Below are 18,529 nucleotides of genomic sequence, written 5' to 3' on the forward strand. Positions count from 1 at the left end.
TAAAAAAATATGTTTATTCTGGGGCGGCTCTAATAATTTGAACAAGAACTGTTTAGTGAGAGTAGAAAAGCCATAAACACTAATAAATATGGCACATAAATAATATTACCAATTTTTAATTTAACTAATACTAACAGAAAGGTGAGATATTTTAGTCAATTAATGAGTATTTAATTTTAACAATTTGTTTAAGAATAATGACACGGATAAGAAGCATAAATAAATTGCAGCAAACCAAACACATACTATTCATATTTATACAAGAATGGTTAAAAATTGGAGTATTAATTTGTTTAATCACCTAAAGGGTTATAAAAAATATCACAAACACAGTGGATCATTTAAAAATAATATAAATAGGCACAATGTTTCAAGTCAAATTTTAAAATAAAATAAAAATCTCAAATTAATCAGTTAATATTAATTAGTGATAATTTTTAAATGCTCAAATGAAATGCTTTTTCTTGATCCCTCGCAAAAAGACATGAAAATCTCAAAAAAAATAATAATAGAAAATGTTAGATAAGAAGTACAAAACAAGTGCATAAATAAACATACTTTTGCCAAGGCGTATGAACAGTATATATCTACTTGCATTAATTAATTATTATAGAATTGTAAAACAAATTCGCTAATCTAAAATTACTGAACAACACACGTGGAAGTTGTAAATATGTTCAGATTATTTCAAGGCACATTTGAGTTATTCATATATTTTTCATAATTACATAATACATTATATGGAAGACATGAAAAAAATCTTAAAATTAAAATACAATAATAAATATTACAGAACAGACTTTAAGCTTAAATTATGATAGAATTGTGACAAAAATACCTTAAATAAACATATATAGAAGACTACAGAAGTAAAGGAATCAATAGACTATTAAAATAGATGTCTTCATCAGAAAATACTTGTTGCCTTTTGGGTTAAACTATGAAATTGAGAAATATTATATTAAAATAATTCTTTACTTTTTTTATTTATCACCACGGGGCACTTACAGTTCGTGCCCATAATATTGTAATGTTAACATATTACAAAAAATATCGACATTTTATGGGGAAGTTCAGTGCTGTAGGAAATTGGAAATAAAAATAGTTTTCTTACACGCAGTAAAATTAAGAGCATTTTTAATATAAAGTTTTCCCAAAATGTATGAAAAAATCAATAAAAATTAATATCTTTGAAATGTCACAAGTTCGTATGAACAATAAATAGTTAATTTAAATGTATAATTAATAAAAAACTTTGTTTTTAGACCACTTGAGTTTATTTTGAAGCACTACTAGTTTTGGAAGACTCAGTGCCTTCCATCTACAGGTATTATTATAAATGTAGATGGAAGGTACTGAGTCTTCCGAAACTAGCAGTCCTTCAAAATAAACTCAAGTGGCTAAAAAACAAAGTTTTTTTATTCGTCACGGGCAGAGTAATTTTAAGATTACAAAACTTTTAAAAATCTAAGCGATGATAATACAGTAAATAAAAATTCAAAAAATTTTTTTTTTTGGCTTATTTTGATAGTCTATTGATAAAAACCACAGAACTTCCTCATCGTCTCTATGCTAGAGAATATTTCAGAACTAGAAAAGTTTTTTTTTAGGTCCACAAAATTAAAAATAGATATACGGGAATAAAACAAAACATTAGCAGTTAAAACTGTGCAAAAATCATAAATATTGCACATAAAAAATCAATTACTTTGTATCGGTTTTATTTAGTAGTTGTTTTAATTCAGTATTTAATTGGGTTCAAATACTTCTTTTTGTTCACCTAAACATTGATGTAATTGGGAATTAGCATGTTTTAATTGTTTAACTTTCATGTACAAGATACATTTTAAATAGAGAAGTACTCAGGAAAGAGGTTAAATCACATATATGAATCTGAAGCAGGAGGGTCCATATCTTCCCCATAGTCTAAATCATCTTCCAAAGCCTCTTCTTCTATATGTACTCCTTTACCGCACGCCAAGCACCTGTAAAAATTATTAAAATAAAACAATTAAAATTAAAATAATATTAGGAATTTAATAAAATATATTCGCTAGAACTCTAGACTTAAATGAGATTTTAAAAAATACTAGTAACTGCAGTTAACAAATAGAATAATATGGTTTATGTTGTTAAATAATTTCATATTAATTCTATATTACAAAATTCAATCTAATTTAATTCATCATTATCCCTGACCTGAATCAGATGGTGCATAGGGCACTGTATTGGTAAACCAGACGCCGCATATTTCAATTATCTGTTACATAAAGGTAAGTCAATCAGTCTTAAGATTCAGGTATTTAATTGACAATGAAATATTGCAAAGTAAGATCATCTTACCAATATTTTATGTCAAATATGCCAGGAATCAAATGTGGGACCTCAAGGCTACTAGGCGGTTACATGCCCCTTTACAGTATTTTTAGTTAACTTTTTTTTGACAATAAATACTAATTAGGTATGAATATAGTTCAAACACAATATTTATTAAGTTAAGTTATAAAAGAAGCTAAAACATGTTTTACATTTTTATTAATGAGTGCTGTATATATTTATATTGCATATTTATATCTAATATTTATAAAATAAGCAACTTCATATTATGTTACAATATTTGAGTTTGTCCAAATTTTCGTAGACAAAAGACTGGATTTCACCCCCTCGGGGGTCATTAAGATTAACAAATTACAACAGGGATGGAGTATACCTTAAATAAGGGAATATGGAAGTCAAGGCATTTACAGGGCTTATGACCTGTCATTGGCTGGTTTAAGTGGCCACTTTACACACTGTGTAACATTCACCATTTTGCCTATGTTTGAACAAACGTCCAGGGTTCTGGTTATATTTAACAAACAGAACTGTATTCTTTATCCGCCCGGACACAGAAGAAATATTTCTCCAGGGCCACGATTATGATGGGAAGTTAACATTTACCTTAAATTTTATCTACAGAGTAAAATTCAGTTTTCTGTACGAAAAGTAGAATATGCATACATTTTTTTCTTTTCAACATATTCAATTATAGGTGGAGATAGATGGAGATACTTTTGATGTTCATGCAAATATACCCATTTTGTAAATAAATGTCGAATTTTCTTTATAGACAGTCGAAGATAACTCCGTTAACTTCCTATTGTAATCGGGGCCCTGGCGTAATTCAAACGATGTTGGGGTAGAAACATATTTGATAGTGGATGGGATAAGAGTTTACAAAATATTAAAATTCATAAGATTACCTGCTTTCATCTAAACCATAATTAGTACAAGTGTCGCCAATACATTCACAACATCCGTCATGGAACCATCTAAAAAAATAAATTTACAAAACATACTATTTTATTTAATAAAGAAAAAAACATTAGCATTAGAGAATTTTGGTAAATATTTACGCACTTTTTATAATAAAAAATTTGGTTTAAAAAACACTTATTTTTACACATATATATATTTACGTGTGTATATATACACAGGGTGTTCTTTAAACCCTGTCACATCCGAAACCACGATGATCAGTATGAGCAAGGAGACATATTCGCTCATTAAAATAAATTTTTAGAACGAATAAAATTTAAAAAAATAAAATATTAAAAAAAACAAATGGTTGCTAACTTCTGCAGGAGGGAAACGAGGTGGGGGGAGGAGGGGGTCCGACACACTGTTGACCAAGCGGCCGCGCCCCCCTCGCTTCTACCCTGCAGAAGTAAGCAACCATTTGTTCTTTTTAGTATTTTATTTTTACAAATTTTCTTCGTTCTAAATATTCTTTTTAAATGTGCCAATATGTCTTCTTGCCCATACTGATCATCGTGGTTTCGGATGTGACAGGGTTTAAAGAACACCCTGTATACCAAAAGACATAATACACAGGGGTGTGCACTCCATACTGGCAGTGCCTACTGCCTAGCTTTTTTTGATATAATAAAAATATTATGAGACTTTCGGAACCAACTTATGCAAACTACAAGACGAGTGTATTGATTTTATTGATGACTTTGAAAGACTATCAAGTAGGGTAAGCAGTACGCATTGTTTGAACGCTTATATGGAAAGCTCACCCCTGAATATACATTATAACTAAGACTCGGATGGTTGGTAGCAAAACAGCATAGTGTGGTGTTACTCAGTAAAATATTATGGTATGTATTATTTAATTTCAATTCACTACAGTACCTATACAGATTTGTATCGACTCATTAACTTGATTTAGCCAAAAAACAAACAATATTATTTCAGATTTCTAAAATTATATTTTTGAAAAATCCCACTTATGTCCAATTAAAAGTAATCGAAGGTATCCCTCGAAAAGGGGTCTATATGCAAAATAAATATTTTGAAGGAGACGTGAAAAACGATTTTAACTCTTATTATGTTGAATGTTAGGCAGTTGAAATATTATTTGGATAACTATGAACACATTTTTTATTGAAAACTGTATACTTATTACGAAAAACATGCAAAAATAAATCATTTTAGTGGAAGGGGGGTATAAATGCGAGACATGTAGTCAATAAACTACAATTTTATTTATGGCTACAAGGTTTCTGAAGAAAGATCTATGTTCTAATGGGATGTATTATTGGCACATGCACATCAGATAACTTATTTTTTCTTGCTGAATGCTCAAAGGTTCAGAATATACAAGCCCCAACTCTTGGGGCAGAACACTAGGTATTTTCATTTTAGGCTTGACCATGAAAAAAGTTTTTTTTAAACTTTATGTTTTCTTGCTCTGATAGATGTAGGCTTACCATTTAAAAACGGAATCCACATTATATCTGTTATTTTTCTTTTTGTCTTTTTTAATGCGGTTTTTTATTGGGGAAAAATCTTTTAAATATTTTTGCTGCATTTCAACTACAGAAAACAGCTTATTTCACATCACCTCTCCGACGACGTACTTCCGTGTTTCTAAAAACGCATCAAGAAACAAGTAAAAACCAATATTAGCTCTATGTGTCATTCAAAAATAATAGGGCAACTATGTACTATATATACCCCTTTTTTCCAACTTCTTTTTTGCAGATTTCCGTACCCCATCTGTGGCTTAATATTCTTTACCACTGTTCCTTTGACACTTTCTAGTATAATATTTCAGCCTTTAATGTTTCAATAGTTTTTTTTGTTGTTTATTGATAGTTTTAAGAGCTCCCGGCGACAAAACAACATACAGCAAGTCAGCCATTTATGATTTGTTAAATACTAAACAATTTGTCAGGAATAATTATCTCCAAAATATTCCTAAGATGATTCCATATTTTATTTCATTATAGACCCTTTTTATGCAATAAAAGCACTTTTTCACTATATTATATGGACCCTTTTTTGAGGGATGCCTTCAATTGTCAAATGAAAGAATCAGACGACTTCTGGATTTTTTTTTAAATCCAGTATTTTAGATTTTTACTACGCATGGGCAACACATTTTTTTAAATGTGCCTTTAGATATTCATGAATACTCAAATAATTTGTAAAGTAGTAAAGACACTATAATTTATAAGGAGTAATTGGAGAAAATCCAATTTTTTCGACTGTTAAACACTTTTTTTTTTTCATTAATTTATATTTTTTTATTACTGTTAAAAATGTTGTCTCATAGTTTGAATGAAGACTGAGTTTAGAGAACAGATGTATCAGAAGAATCTCGAGTGTGCGGTGGTTTGACTTTGTAAGGAATGAAGTCATAAGAGAACGGACACAGCAAACTCCAGTGACAACTGTCACCGAGCGGAGGCAATACATTTGGCTTGGCCATATACTGTGGATGCCTCCTTGAGAACGTTAACCAAACTTGCCTTTTTTAAAAGGCATCAGGTTCCCGACATCCTGGATATCCCCTGCTGACTGTTTGTCAGTATTTCATGTCAGAACTACAGAACTCGAACTTGACTTGGGAGGATGCACAGGTGCTGGTACCCGACATAGATGCCCGGAGAATCTTTTTTCTATCATCTTTTTTCATCGCCTATTTTCACGGGCGACCCTATATGGAGCTGTGGAGAGGGCGCAGAGCCGTGAAGAGTAGAGACGCTTTGTCAATAGATTGGCTGGTGAGAGTACCAATGATCACGACCCTTAGAACTGAAGAACGACAGAGAAGAAGGCATAGCCAGACTTCAGAGTTATAAAAATTAATCAGATATTACTTTTTCTTTTGAGAAAATTTGATTGTGAATTGTTAAATTTATTGTATTTTCATTTGATATGTAGGTTAAATGCTGAATTTCACGGTTCTATAAAAATAACTTTTTTTTATTTTTATTTATTTACAATTTTAAAAAACCCGTTAGGGTTACATTAGAAATTTAATATTGTCTAGTCATTTTATGTCTCGTCTAGTCTAGTTAGTTCAGTCATCATGTGCTTTTTCAGATTGATTTTAAATTGGTCTCCATTAAAAGTTTTCAAGTAGTAAGGTAGGTCGTTGTAGTGTTTAAGTCCATTATGTAGTATTTTTGACTGTCCTGTGTTTGTCTTTGCTTTTTCAATATGATAGTGTTTTTGTTGTCTGGTGTTATATTTGTGTATGTCAGCATTTTTGACTAATATTATGTCATCGTCTTGTATGTTTCCCAGTGTTATTTTGTGCACAATTTTTAAGGTCTCAATTTTAGTCAAGTAGTTTATGTCAAACTGGTGTGTTTTTTTGTACAGTTCAGTCGTAGAGGTCAGGTAGGTAGGTTGTATGTTAGTTTAAGAATTTTATTTTGTTGTCTTTGTATTCTTGTTATGTCTGTCTTGTTACCAGTTCCCCAGAAGGCGATCATGTAACTCAATTTACTTTTGACATAGGCTTCGTACATCATAATTTTTTCCTTTCTTGATATAAAATCTTTAATTTTGTAGAAGAGGCTATGTAGTGATGCCATTACTTTAGTGAGTCCGTCTATGTGTTTTGTCCATTTTAATTGTCTGTCCATTGTAAGTCCTAGGTAAGTCACATGTTCTAGTTCTTTAAGAGTTTCGTTGTTTATTTTTATGTTCATGTTATGGTTCTTCTTTTGTGTTTCGAAATGTATTATATTGCATTTCTTGGCATTTAGTGTTAAGAAGTTTTTGTTTGTCCATTCTAATAGTTTTTGCACGTCATTGTTGATGGTTTTAGTGGTTTCAATGTACTTTTTGGTTTTCATATAAAATTCCTAAGTCGTCCGCATAGATTGTTTTTTTTCCCATTATGTCACTGTGTATTATGTCGTTAATGTATATTATATAAAACAATGGTCCTAATATTGATCCCTGAGGTACTCCAAATTGCATTGTTGTTATTTCACTTTTGTGTTCTTCAATTTTCGTAAACTGTTTTCTTCCTTGTAGATAGTTTTTAAATATTTTGAGAGCTTGTCCCGTAACTCCTGTATGTTTTAGTTTATCTAGAAGGGTATCTATGTGGACTGTATCAAATGCCTTCTCGAAGTCAAGTATGAGTGCAGTCACTGTATTTCCTTTATCAATTTTGGTTTGTATAAAGTTGCAAACTGATGTCATTGCTGTGGAGGTACCCTTTATTTTTTGAAATCCATGTTGGTCTTTTGCAATAAAATTAAGGTTTTCGAGGTGTTGGTATAATCGATTGTGAAGCACTTTTTCAAATATTTTACTTAGAATGGTTAAGTTTGCAATGGGTCTGTAGTTAGAAGCTAAGTTTTTTTCTCCTCCTTTGTAAATTGGTGTTATTCTTGCTAATAATATTCTTTAAATCGAATTGACCCAAAAGTCAACTATTAGCATATTTTTCTCCCTACTACCCAATTATTAGCAAGGAAAAAGCGATGCTGGTAAATTGAATAAATAAAGTTATCTTGTCAAATAATTTCTCAATAATAAAACCTTGACTTGGAAGCAAAAAAATATTATATTAAAAATAACTTGTTCCTCCAAGCAGGTTTTCTCGCTCGGCAGCAATTGCGTTTTGTCATTTAGAAAATCACAAATATATATTTTCTTTTAAAAAAAATCTCAATCATCTTCACCATACCCTTCATTGGTCATACTAATATATATGAAAAAATATATAAGAAGTTGAAATATTTTAGTAAATTTATTTTTTATATGTTCTGAACAAACCTGAAGCTAGATGAACCCATGGACTGACAACTCGCTTTGCATTTATTCCATGTCATACACTGAGACATGTATGCTACAGTGCAATTAGCGAGTGAGCTTTGTTTGATGATATCTTGATCAACAGTTTCTGAAAATAAACACACCCATCAACAATACAAAGTTTTAACAAGATTACCATAAGTAAAATATCTGCCAACATGTCTTACATATTTTTTTTGGTGTTTTTCTTAACAATGAATCATTAATGAAGCCACATACGACGCTTCCCCATTTTACAAAGCGTTTTCAGATGAAATAATTCATTAATTATCTAACAATATCGAAAAGTAGTAATGTGAATTGCAAAGTTTAAATTTAAACTTAAAATGAGTTAAATTCACTCATAAAACGTATGTAGAACATATTGCTTATCCCCATTGAAATATTTTTCATTTTTGACCACTTTTAATTAAGGATTTGTCAGCAGTGACTGGGTTTCATTGTAACCGACATCGTCCGCCCGATGTGACATTTTTAAAACCAAAGAACATCTCTAACCACAAGAATCCTGTTCTTACAGTGTACCTTACATCTTCATAATATTTTTTATTTATTCGTGTTTTGTATTTTTTAAATTAAATTTAATTAATACAAAATCCTACAGGTTTAGTTGAACGTTGTTATGAGTTTATAAAATACAGTAATGACTGCCATTTTACAAGTTTAAATAAGACACTAAACTAACATACGGAGAACTGTTCAGTTGAGTCTTCTAAGTGCGAGTTCTGACATAATTTTGTTTATATTTTTTAACGGTGAATTTGTCTTTGCACCAATTACAGAAAAAAAAAATTGCAGTTAAGATCTAACTTGACAGCAACTTTTGATATACACAAGGTTCCGTGCAGGTGAGTGGATGACACAATCTCCAAACCTAGAAGTTAGTGTGAATTAGAAGTTCATAAAATCTCCTTAAATAGGGTGCAGACCTAAGATTTGACTGTCGTCGATTTTTACTTGTAATACAGAGATAGTTTTAAATTAACGAAAAATTTATTTTTTCAAAAACAAAAACATTTCCTTACTTGATTTTTTGAAATTGTAACCATGTACTGTAAAAAAGGGTGAAGTATAATAAGAAACATTGTAATTCCTTATCTGCCACTCTGTCTCTGACAATATTGGATATCTGGATTTTAAGAATATGTCAGTATCTAACGGCAGACAGATGACAAAGTTCTATTGCCCGTTATCAAATTAAAATAGCTATCAGATGGTAGATTTATTGTCATAAATATAATTCTCGAGTATTTACTATGGATTTAGGATAGAAATAGTACATTTTATTGGTTTTTGGGAAGAGATATTGACAAATTAAAAATAAACTCTGGCACAGGGATGTGGTAATGTTTGTTTTTTGTTTGGTGTCAATAATTATTAGTTACGGTTCAGACAATATAAGAAGGTACGTTTGACAGATTACAATAGTGTTGTGGCAGTCTTTTTTCCTTCGATTTTAAATAATTTTCTGTCAGATGGGGTAAATAGGAACGGGTTTTCATGACTAAATAGCTTAATATGTAATAGTTCAACGTCAAAATTATCATCGATCAATTTGAATTAATCGTATTGCGAATTCCTTAAAATAAACACACACAATATAATTCAATATAAGTCAATATTATCGATCGATAGAGGAGTTTTCTGGTGGTACGTCACTATTGCGGCTTAACAATAAAGTATGGCATTTGTTTTCTACACTAAACTGTCAAGATTTACAGAACTTCATAAGCGTGTAAATGTCAAAAGTCTCTTCTTAAGTTGACTGTAGAATAGTAAAAGTGGATTTAGATAAGTGATTAAGTTAAGAATGGATTTTACTTACGCAATGTAGTTTCTGAGGTGGGTATGTTCAAGGCTAAGGATCTCCAGCGTTTGAGGGGATCTGGTTCTGCTGTAAGGGCGGCAAACAACCCGGGAACATCATCAGGGAAATCCTCCACGTAAGATTGGCGGCCGAGAACATTCGCAGGACCAACGGCTTCTGGACACATATCTAGTAAGAAAAATTATTTAATAATTAACACAAATTAGCATGAAAATGAATATAAATGAATTTGCAGATATTCGCAACGAAAATTTCACATTATAATTTAAAGTAATCGCCAAAATAAGTATTTGGGTATTTCCATTTCATAAAAAATAAGACATTTCGCACCCCGGGAATAACAGTGGCACAGTTTAAAAACTCATTTTTACAGGAGAGCAGTTACACACACACCGCACTATCAGTAAATTAACATTCATTCAGTAAAACAAAGGCACATTTTAACGTTCGCTCAATTGCGCCATATAGTTTTATCAGAAATAATAATGGCATAATAATCATTGTGCCATTGTTATTTCACGAATTTTAATAAAAAAATACAGTATGAACATTAACATTTTATAGGCCACATTAATATTTCAAAGAACCATGCTGTCAATTATGTGAATAGGAACATTTCTGCATACTTTCAAAAACGTCAATTTTGTACTTCAGTCATTATTATCGCTCAGGTGCGATTAATTTACATTGCATATGGAATTATAACTAAAAATAGTTATTAAATAACATTTCTTGGAAGATAAAAAAAAACTCATGCAGGTAAATTCTATTTTAGTAACATCTGTTTTATCCTACTTTAATATGTATTCAAATATTGTTCTAGTATTCATATTTATTGGCACTTACAAAGTGCTGTGCTGTTCCCTTCTTTATTAATGAAACAATAAATACTTTAAATTTAAACACATGCGTAAATTATCCAAGTGGTCATAAATATTAGGTGTTATCAATAAAATTGCCATTTTGTATTGAGTTGATATGAATATAGTCCCATACTATCTAGAAAGTTTTTTCATTTTAATGGTAGTTGATTGATGCCTTTGCTGTAAAAATCCTGTGGGCGGGAGTCCACAAATGCAGTGAAAGCATTTTTCACCAACTCTTAAATATTGGTTAAATATTTTTTGATTAAAAAAAAAGGTTTTCAGTTGGAGCAAGGTCCGATGAGTATGGTGGGTGACGGAGAGTCTCCAGCTTCAGCTCTTGCAGCTTAGATAGCATCTGACATAAAATGTGTGACCGGGCTTTGTCTTGAAGAAGCAGTGGCAATAAGCAATTGACTAGCTTTGGTTGTTTTACTACGAGCTTCTCCATCATTGCTTGCAAAGACACATCTGCAGTTACAGTTAAGCCAGATTTTATAAATCTATAGTGGATAACACCGACCCGATATCACCAGACCACCATACCATTGCCATGAGCTTCTTTTAGGTGATAGTTTGTTTTAGACATTGTTTGACTGCAGCCCCTTTATCCAACCACTGCAAGGAACGCTTACGGTTGTACAAGATCCACTTCTCATCACAAATAATGATCCGACTCAGAATTCCCTCATTATTGTGTCGGCTCAACAAAGCAATGCAGGGTGCCACGTTCGTTCAGTTCATAGGGTACACACTGATCAAACTTCCTTACTTTGCCGACTTTATGTAAATGGCTTATTATTGTCTTTTTACTTATGTTGAAAGCTGCTGGTAGCTCAGTTGTAGTTTGAGATGGGTTGGCTTCCACTATCGCTTTCAATTCCTCATCTGCAACCTTAGTCTCAGGTATTTCACGGTTTTTATTGTTGGTCAAAATTTTCCAAACGGAAGTGATCAAACCAAAAACGTACAATGCGTTTGCTTGCAGAGTTTAGCCCGTACACATAATTGATTTTGCATGCTGTCATGCCATGTTTGTAGTGCGACGGAACTTGTACTAAAAAATAATGCAAATTTTCAACATGTCTATTATTAAATTCATGTAAACGTCTGAACAATAAAAAATTACTGATTTTGAAAAAAAAAATAGCATGGCTTTGAAGCATAAAATATTTTGATTTGGAATTGCTATTATTTTTGTGGATAATTTATATAGCTCTATTTTTGTAAAAATTACCTCAAGGGCACTGTACAATAAATATGCCAACACGTCATGCAGCTACATAGTGCATGGACGGGTGGGATTCTAGTGCCTTGTTTCAAAATATAATTTAATTTAATGACAGATAATAGATACATGTCTTGCAGGTACAGAGCGCATGGACGGTATGAAGCTTAGTCCCCATTCACATTATTTAAAAATTGAATTTTGGTTTTTCAAAATCATTTACAAAGAGGAGCTGGATTACAACATAGTCTGCAGCTGCAGAGCGCATAGACTGTTGGAATTTTAAACCCTATTTATGAATTTTAAGCTAGAAATAATTAGAGAGTTTATGACAATGATATAAATAAAAAATATACATTGAGCAGAGTAGTAAGTTAGTCAAGTGTTCATGATAAAAAGTAAATAATAAATAATCAAATAAATAAAGCACTCTTTTCACATATTATATTATTGTTCACAAGATGAAAGCGACTACTGATGTTCAAGGGGTCTGCCTGGTAACCAAAAACAGTTTGTAAAAAAAGCAAATTCATAGGTAAGCATCTGATAATAAAATATGAAATGTTAGTTAACCCTATTGCTGAAAATTAAACTATTTAAAACTATTACAATTAAAATACTTATGCGTAAGCGAGTGTAATTGAAAATTACCTGACAAGTTAATAAATCAGAAAGAGAATAAGGAAGCTAGGTATAATTCGTAAATAATAATCTAACAAATATATTTTCTTAGTTAAATGAAGACAAAAGAATCAGAAAATGCATTTAAGTTTACTCGGTTCACAGACAGGCACTAAGACATTAATACAGCTTTTTAAACATTCATATGCACTGTGCATTGTTTCTTAAAAATATGTCGCCTTTTTTAATCAATTTGGGATGGTGAAAACATTATTTTATAAGTGTGTGTTTAAGACTAAAGTGAAAACTCCTACAGTGATTGTATTAGATTCTAAGAAATATAATAATTTGAATAGTATTATGGATAAGATTAGGTAAGTAAGAGGTAAGATTACTGTTAAAAATTACTAAAAACATTCAGTGGCTAAAGTAAGTATAGCAGGGCACAGCACAGCTGTGTCTCATTTGCTCGGCTAAACTCAGCTCTTCCGAATTTACCCACATTAATGTTTAATCGTTTTTCACGTAAGAAGTTTTCACTCCAAAAATTAATTAGTTAAATAAACACATAATACGGTAAAATTACTTGTTAAGGCAGGGAAAAAATAAGGTGACGCAGTACAGTATTACAAGGATCCAGATTGAGCAAAGAATGTTTGAATGGAATTACCAACACAAGAACAGCATTCACTATACAGATAACTCAGACAGTTGTAGCAGTCTTTACAGCAGGAGCAGTGTGTCAGGTCACACTTGCATGACTGAGTTAACATGCACTTGGAGACTACACTTGCACATACTGCTTCATTGCATAGAGCTGACTCCACTGCACTTGTCCCTCCAAGAACCAAAATGGACAAAATAAACAATGATCCTGAAATTCAAAATTAGTCATATTAGATACATATTTCAAACGAGACACACAAAATGCATAATATGATGTATATTTTTAATCAAATGCTTTATTATCTCATGATTGCACACACTTATGCTTAAGAAATCCACTGATAACTTTATGTATATATAATTAATGGAAATTTGAAATGCTGAAAGATAAATGGAAATTTAAATAAAAATAGCAACTATTTTTTCTTTTTGAATGTACGAGGTGCGTTTAGAAAATAACGGGATTTTTAAAATTTTGTTGGTTTGGAGAGTCCGATTGTAAATTTTTATTGCGTTGATATAAACACCCCTGAAGTATGCTAAAATGTTCAGCTGTATTCATTGTTTACTTTGTCTGTGGCAGCCGCGAAGGTTAGACATGTTTTTATGAGCTCTGCGATTTTAGTTTGTAAAAAAAAATCAAGAAAGGAGCTCTGTGTTGGTTTGGACATGTAGAGTGAATGGACAGCGATAGATGCGAATATTGATGGATGCAGAAATAGAGGAAGACCTAGAAAGACATGGCATGACCAAATCCAACAAATATTTGAAAACGGACATATGAAAAGTCGGAATAATCGGTGCGCACGCATGAGAAAATGTATGATTGTAGAGGAAGCGAGATCTGTATGCAAAGACAGAGAGATATGACATTCTATCCTCTCTGCCTACGGCGTGATGGTTTGTTGTTGTTTTTGTTATGTGATTTATTTTCTTTTTTACCTTGAAGATCCTGGGAATCAGGAATTTACGAAAAATGTATTATTACCATAAAAAAAAGGTACTGTGGATTGACAGAAGGCAAGATAAAATGACAAAATAAATGTTTTACCAAATTATTTATATTTTTTTAATCACTTTTAAATTACAAAAATCAAATAAAAGGCTATGGTATTGTATGTTTATTTTTGAGAAAAACGGGCATTCTAACATGTCTTTTTATTTATTTATTGTGGATAACTTATATAGCGCCATTTTCGTAATAAAATACCTCAAGGGCGCTTTACATGGTGATTCTATTGTTAAGTTAATTTAATTGAAGCTTTAAATTTGTAATTTAATTAAAATAATTTATTTTGTTGTCACGTGCTACGGATTTATTCAAATGATTTAGAGAACAAGTGGGTTTTAAGTTTTTTCCGAAACATCACTTCACTTTCACAGCCTCGCACCTCTGCTGGGAGAGCATTCCATGCCATAGGGCCTGCGACCGCAAATGCGCGCTCACCAAATTTAGTGCGCTGTTTGCGTAGAGGTATAATAACTTTTCCTCTCGCCGTAGACGTAGCTGATCTAAGCGTGAGACGCCTGTCAGCTAGTTCATCTGGAATGCATAGTTCCCTTAGATATTCCGGAGCCGAGTTGTGCAGTGACTTATACATGAGCCAACAGAGTTTGTATTCGACCCTCTGTGGAAAACGTAGCCAGTGTAGTTCCCGAAGTAGTGGAGTGATATGACTGAACTTAGAGATTCCGAAAATAAGTCTCGCTGCGGCATTCAATACAGATTGTAGGCGAGTCATTTTGTTCATTGGTAGACCTGCATAGATACCATTACAATAATCGACTCTAGACACTACAAACGCATTTATTAATTGACGGGCGGCATCAACCGGCAAATTTTTGCGTATGCATTTAATTTGTCTCAGCTGGTAGAAGCATGAACTTATCGTTCTACTAATTTGAGCGTCAAGAGATAGGTCAGAATTGAGTAAAACTCCCAGTAGTTTAACGGTGGGTAAAACGGCACTCCCTACATTGGGTAGAGCCGTATCCTGGATCAAATTCTGTCGTCTGGCTGAAGCCACCCACAGTTGTTCAGTTTTTGATGGGTTTAATGTTAGTCTGTTTTCAGCCATCCAGTTTCCTATTTTCTTGATGCATCCATCAATTAAATTGACAAGCACACTTCTCTCGCCTGGTTTGCAATAAAAATAAATCTGCGTATCATCTGCATAGCAGTGCGACCACAATCCACATTCTTTGATAATGTTCTCTATATCTTTAGTGTAAAGGAGATAGAGAAGTGGTCCGAGTACTGACCCTTGAGGCACTCCTGTAGACACCCGAAAGTTTGTTGAGCTTTTACCCTGGAACACGACTGCATATTCTCTTTTATTAAGATATGAACTGAACCACATATGTGCCTGATCACGGATACCATAAGTTTTCTCCAGACGTTCAAGCAAAATATTATGGTCTACAGTATCAAATGCAGCACTCATGTCCAGAAGAGCCATCAACACCAGATTACCAGAGTCCACCGACGTTATAATGTCAGACAGTACTCTTATCACTCCCGTCTCCGTGGAATGAAAACGTCGGTATGCCGATTGCCTTACCGAAAATAAAGAATTCCGCTCGATATAGTTAACGAGCCTGTGAGAAACTATTTTTTCTAGTATTTTTGATACGATGGGAAGATTTGAAATAGGGCGAAAACTGGAAAGATCTTCCACATCTAGTTGTGAATTTTTTAAAAGTGGAGTTACATTTGCTTTTTTTATGGCTCTCGGAACAATGCTGCGCTCCATGGATGTATTAAATAAATCTGTTAAAAATGGAGCTAATACGTTAATGCATTTTTTCAAAATCCATGTTGGCATCGGATCTAATATACATTGTTTGTTGGGTAATGCCGCAACAATTTTTTTAACCTCATTTATAGACGTTGGTTCAAATTTACTGAATTTTAATATAATAATAACATGCGTTTAATGCCGTATCGGAAACTCAGCTTCTAATTTTGTTAGCGAAATTACCTGCCACTAAAGAAACTCTCAGTATCTGTGGACGTGGACGTTGGTTTGACAAATAACGAAGCTTTGTGTAGTAACTCTAAAATTTAGAGTCCGTATTCTAGATGTCTCAAAGACTTAATTTAATTATAATAATAATGCAGTTCCACCAAGAAATGTCAGTAGAAAAACTCAAGTCTTAATTTAACTTGAGGAATTCCCAACTGAAATTTTCCAGCATCAGAGGAACGTTCCCAAGTTAGCGATTCCGGGAATATCTAAGAAATCATATTTAGGAGTATGTTATTATTATATTATTTAAACAGGATTCCATTTTTGTAACATTATTTCTAAAACATTGTTACTTTTGCTATGTTGTTTTGAATATAAATTTATTTTAACCGCCCTACACATACGAACATACGTTATACGTCCAAGATATTATCGCCCGAATGTCCAAGTACAAAAAATTATACCTGCAACCACAGAAATGTTTGTGACACGTCAAAGTCATACTCTACATATACGTCAAAGAATACGTTATACGGCGAGTTTAGTATTATGAGTCTTTTTAGTCAGTCGAAGTTAACGGATGTGTTTGTATTTTGTTTGTATGAGGAAGGAATCGGTAAAAAGTCATAATACAGAAGCTTCTTCATATTTAGCAGTTTAGAAAAATGGCCAGGTGTTAGTGTTCACTTTGAACACCAACAATCGATGGCTACCTCATTTGCACTACATTCAATACAAAATATATTTGAAAAAATATTAAATAGAATATTATTACAAAAAATTATCCGGCGACATCTTATGTTGAGAACCTCTGACTTGCAAAGGATAGAAAAAATGGTCTTAAATGAGTCTATTGTTTAAAAATGTTGTCTGGTACATTGTAAATAAGTATTGTTATTGAGAAATCTAATGGAAATGAAACTTGATGATTTTTTTTACATACTTTTTAAATAATAACACAAAGGTTGAGGGCGGTTAAGGAAAATATTTCGTTTATATTTTGTTGAACGGTCCAAAATGGCAATTTTCGACTAAGTTTTTGAGTTATTCTGTTGTATATTACATGAAAACTCACGCATATACAATTTCAATGAACATACCTTAATGAATAAAAAGAAATTGATCTATAAAATTGTACATCTGGCATTTCGGAAAGTTTTAAAATATATAGATTATTTATTTCTGGCTATTCTAGGCGTTTATTCTAACCGAAATATAGTAAAGAAAAATACAGAGGATGTGAATTTAGAGTCGTATTGCATGGTTCAAAAGTGGCTTTTATCAAACACCTGCATATCCTTCTGGATTCTGCGCCATCCTCGGAGATGAAATGCGTAGTTTATATCTCGTTTGATTTGTTCAATACACTCCCGGTGGAATCGTTCTTCTCGGATATCGTACCCTTTAACATCTGCCCTTCCAAAATAGACGCGGGAGAATTTCGTGGTGCAAAATGTGACCGATCCAATAAGACATGTTTTTTTTAAAAATTATAAACAATTAAAAAAAATAACTCCTATATTGGGGTATATTTATTTGATTTGAACGTAAACTACTTACCATAAGCCATCGTAGTAACTTTTATTGACGTCCGAAGAATGAAAGAAAGCTGAATTAACACTTCAGACCTTGACACAAGTTTGTGTTCACTCAATTTATAAAGGTACAATAAATTTCAAAACATGGTTCTTTATTAAGTCCAAAGTTATACATAAATCAGAAAAGCTATAAAATATTCATAAACCAAATTAATGTAAGCAATATATCCATCGATAATTCCAACAAAATTTATCGGACACCTGAAAAACCACACTACGCCAAGATGAAATAATAAAAACACAGATTATAAATTAAAGCGTCAATAAAAGCAGAAGCACAGCAGCACAGATCAAGTAGAATTCAACAGAAACGTCAGAAACCAGAGATCAGAGATGTCAATGAAACCACAGACCACGATCTTCCACAGACTAAAGCCAGGTTCACACGAAGACAATACAAAACAGTTTTGTCCTAAGAATCGACCATTGTCCAGGTGTAAACCGCAATTGTAGGACAAAAACATGTCTCGGGACATCGCCACCGAGATAGACGGACAAGCTATCTCCGTAGAACAATGATTACCCCTCCCATCGCACACGGGAGTTTTTTCGGAAAAAGTTTTTCGTTAGAAATCTGGGGAATTTCGAGCAACAGATTAATACACATTTTTGTTTGTCAACAAAGACATTAGCAGGAATTTTACACA

The 18,529-nt window shown here is 32.4% G+C and overlaps 1 protein-coding gene across 1 annotated transcript; it reads right to left on the reverse strand.

The window, feature by feature from the left end:
- Positions 1–978: 978 nt before the first annotated feature.
- LOC148273438 (protein twisted gastrulation-like) lies at positions 979–18,253 on the reverse strand. The gene is made up of 6 exons (XM_088238703.1): positions 17,845–18,253; positions 13,320–13,523; positions 9,935–10,105; positions 8,071–8,197; positions 3,243–3,311; positions 979–1,985 (listed from the first exon to the last, which is right to left on the reverse strand). Exons 1-6 carry the CDS (start codon positions 17,852–17,854, stop codon positions 1,880–1,882), a joined length of 687 nt encoding a protein of 228 aa, XP_088094829.1. The 5' UTR covers positions 17,855–18,253; the 3' UTR covers positions 979–1,879.
- Positions 18,254–18,529: the final 276 nt, after the last annotated feature.

The sequence above is a fragment of the Micrasema longulum genome, unplaced genomic scaffold (assembly GCF_059751315.1).
Source record: "Micrasema longulum isolate JH-2025_06_02 unplaced genomic scaffold, ASM5975131v1 h1tg001954l, whole genome shotgun sequence".
Classification (NCBI taxonomy): Eukaryota; Metazoa; Arthropoda; class Insecta; order Trichoptera; family Brachycentridae; genus Micrasema; species Micrasema longulum.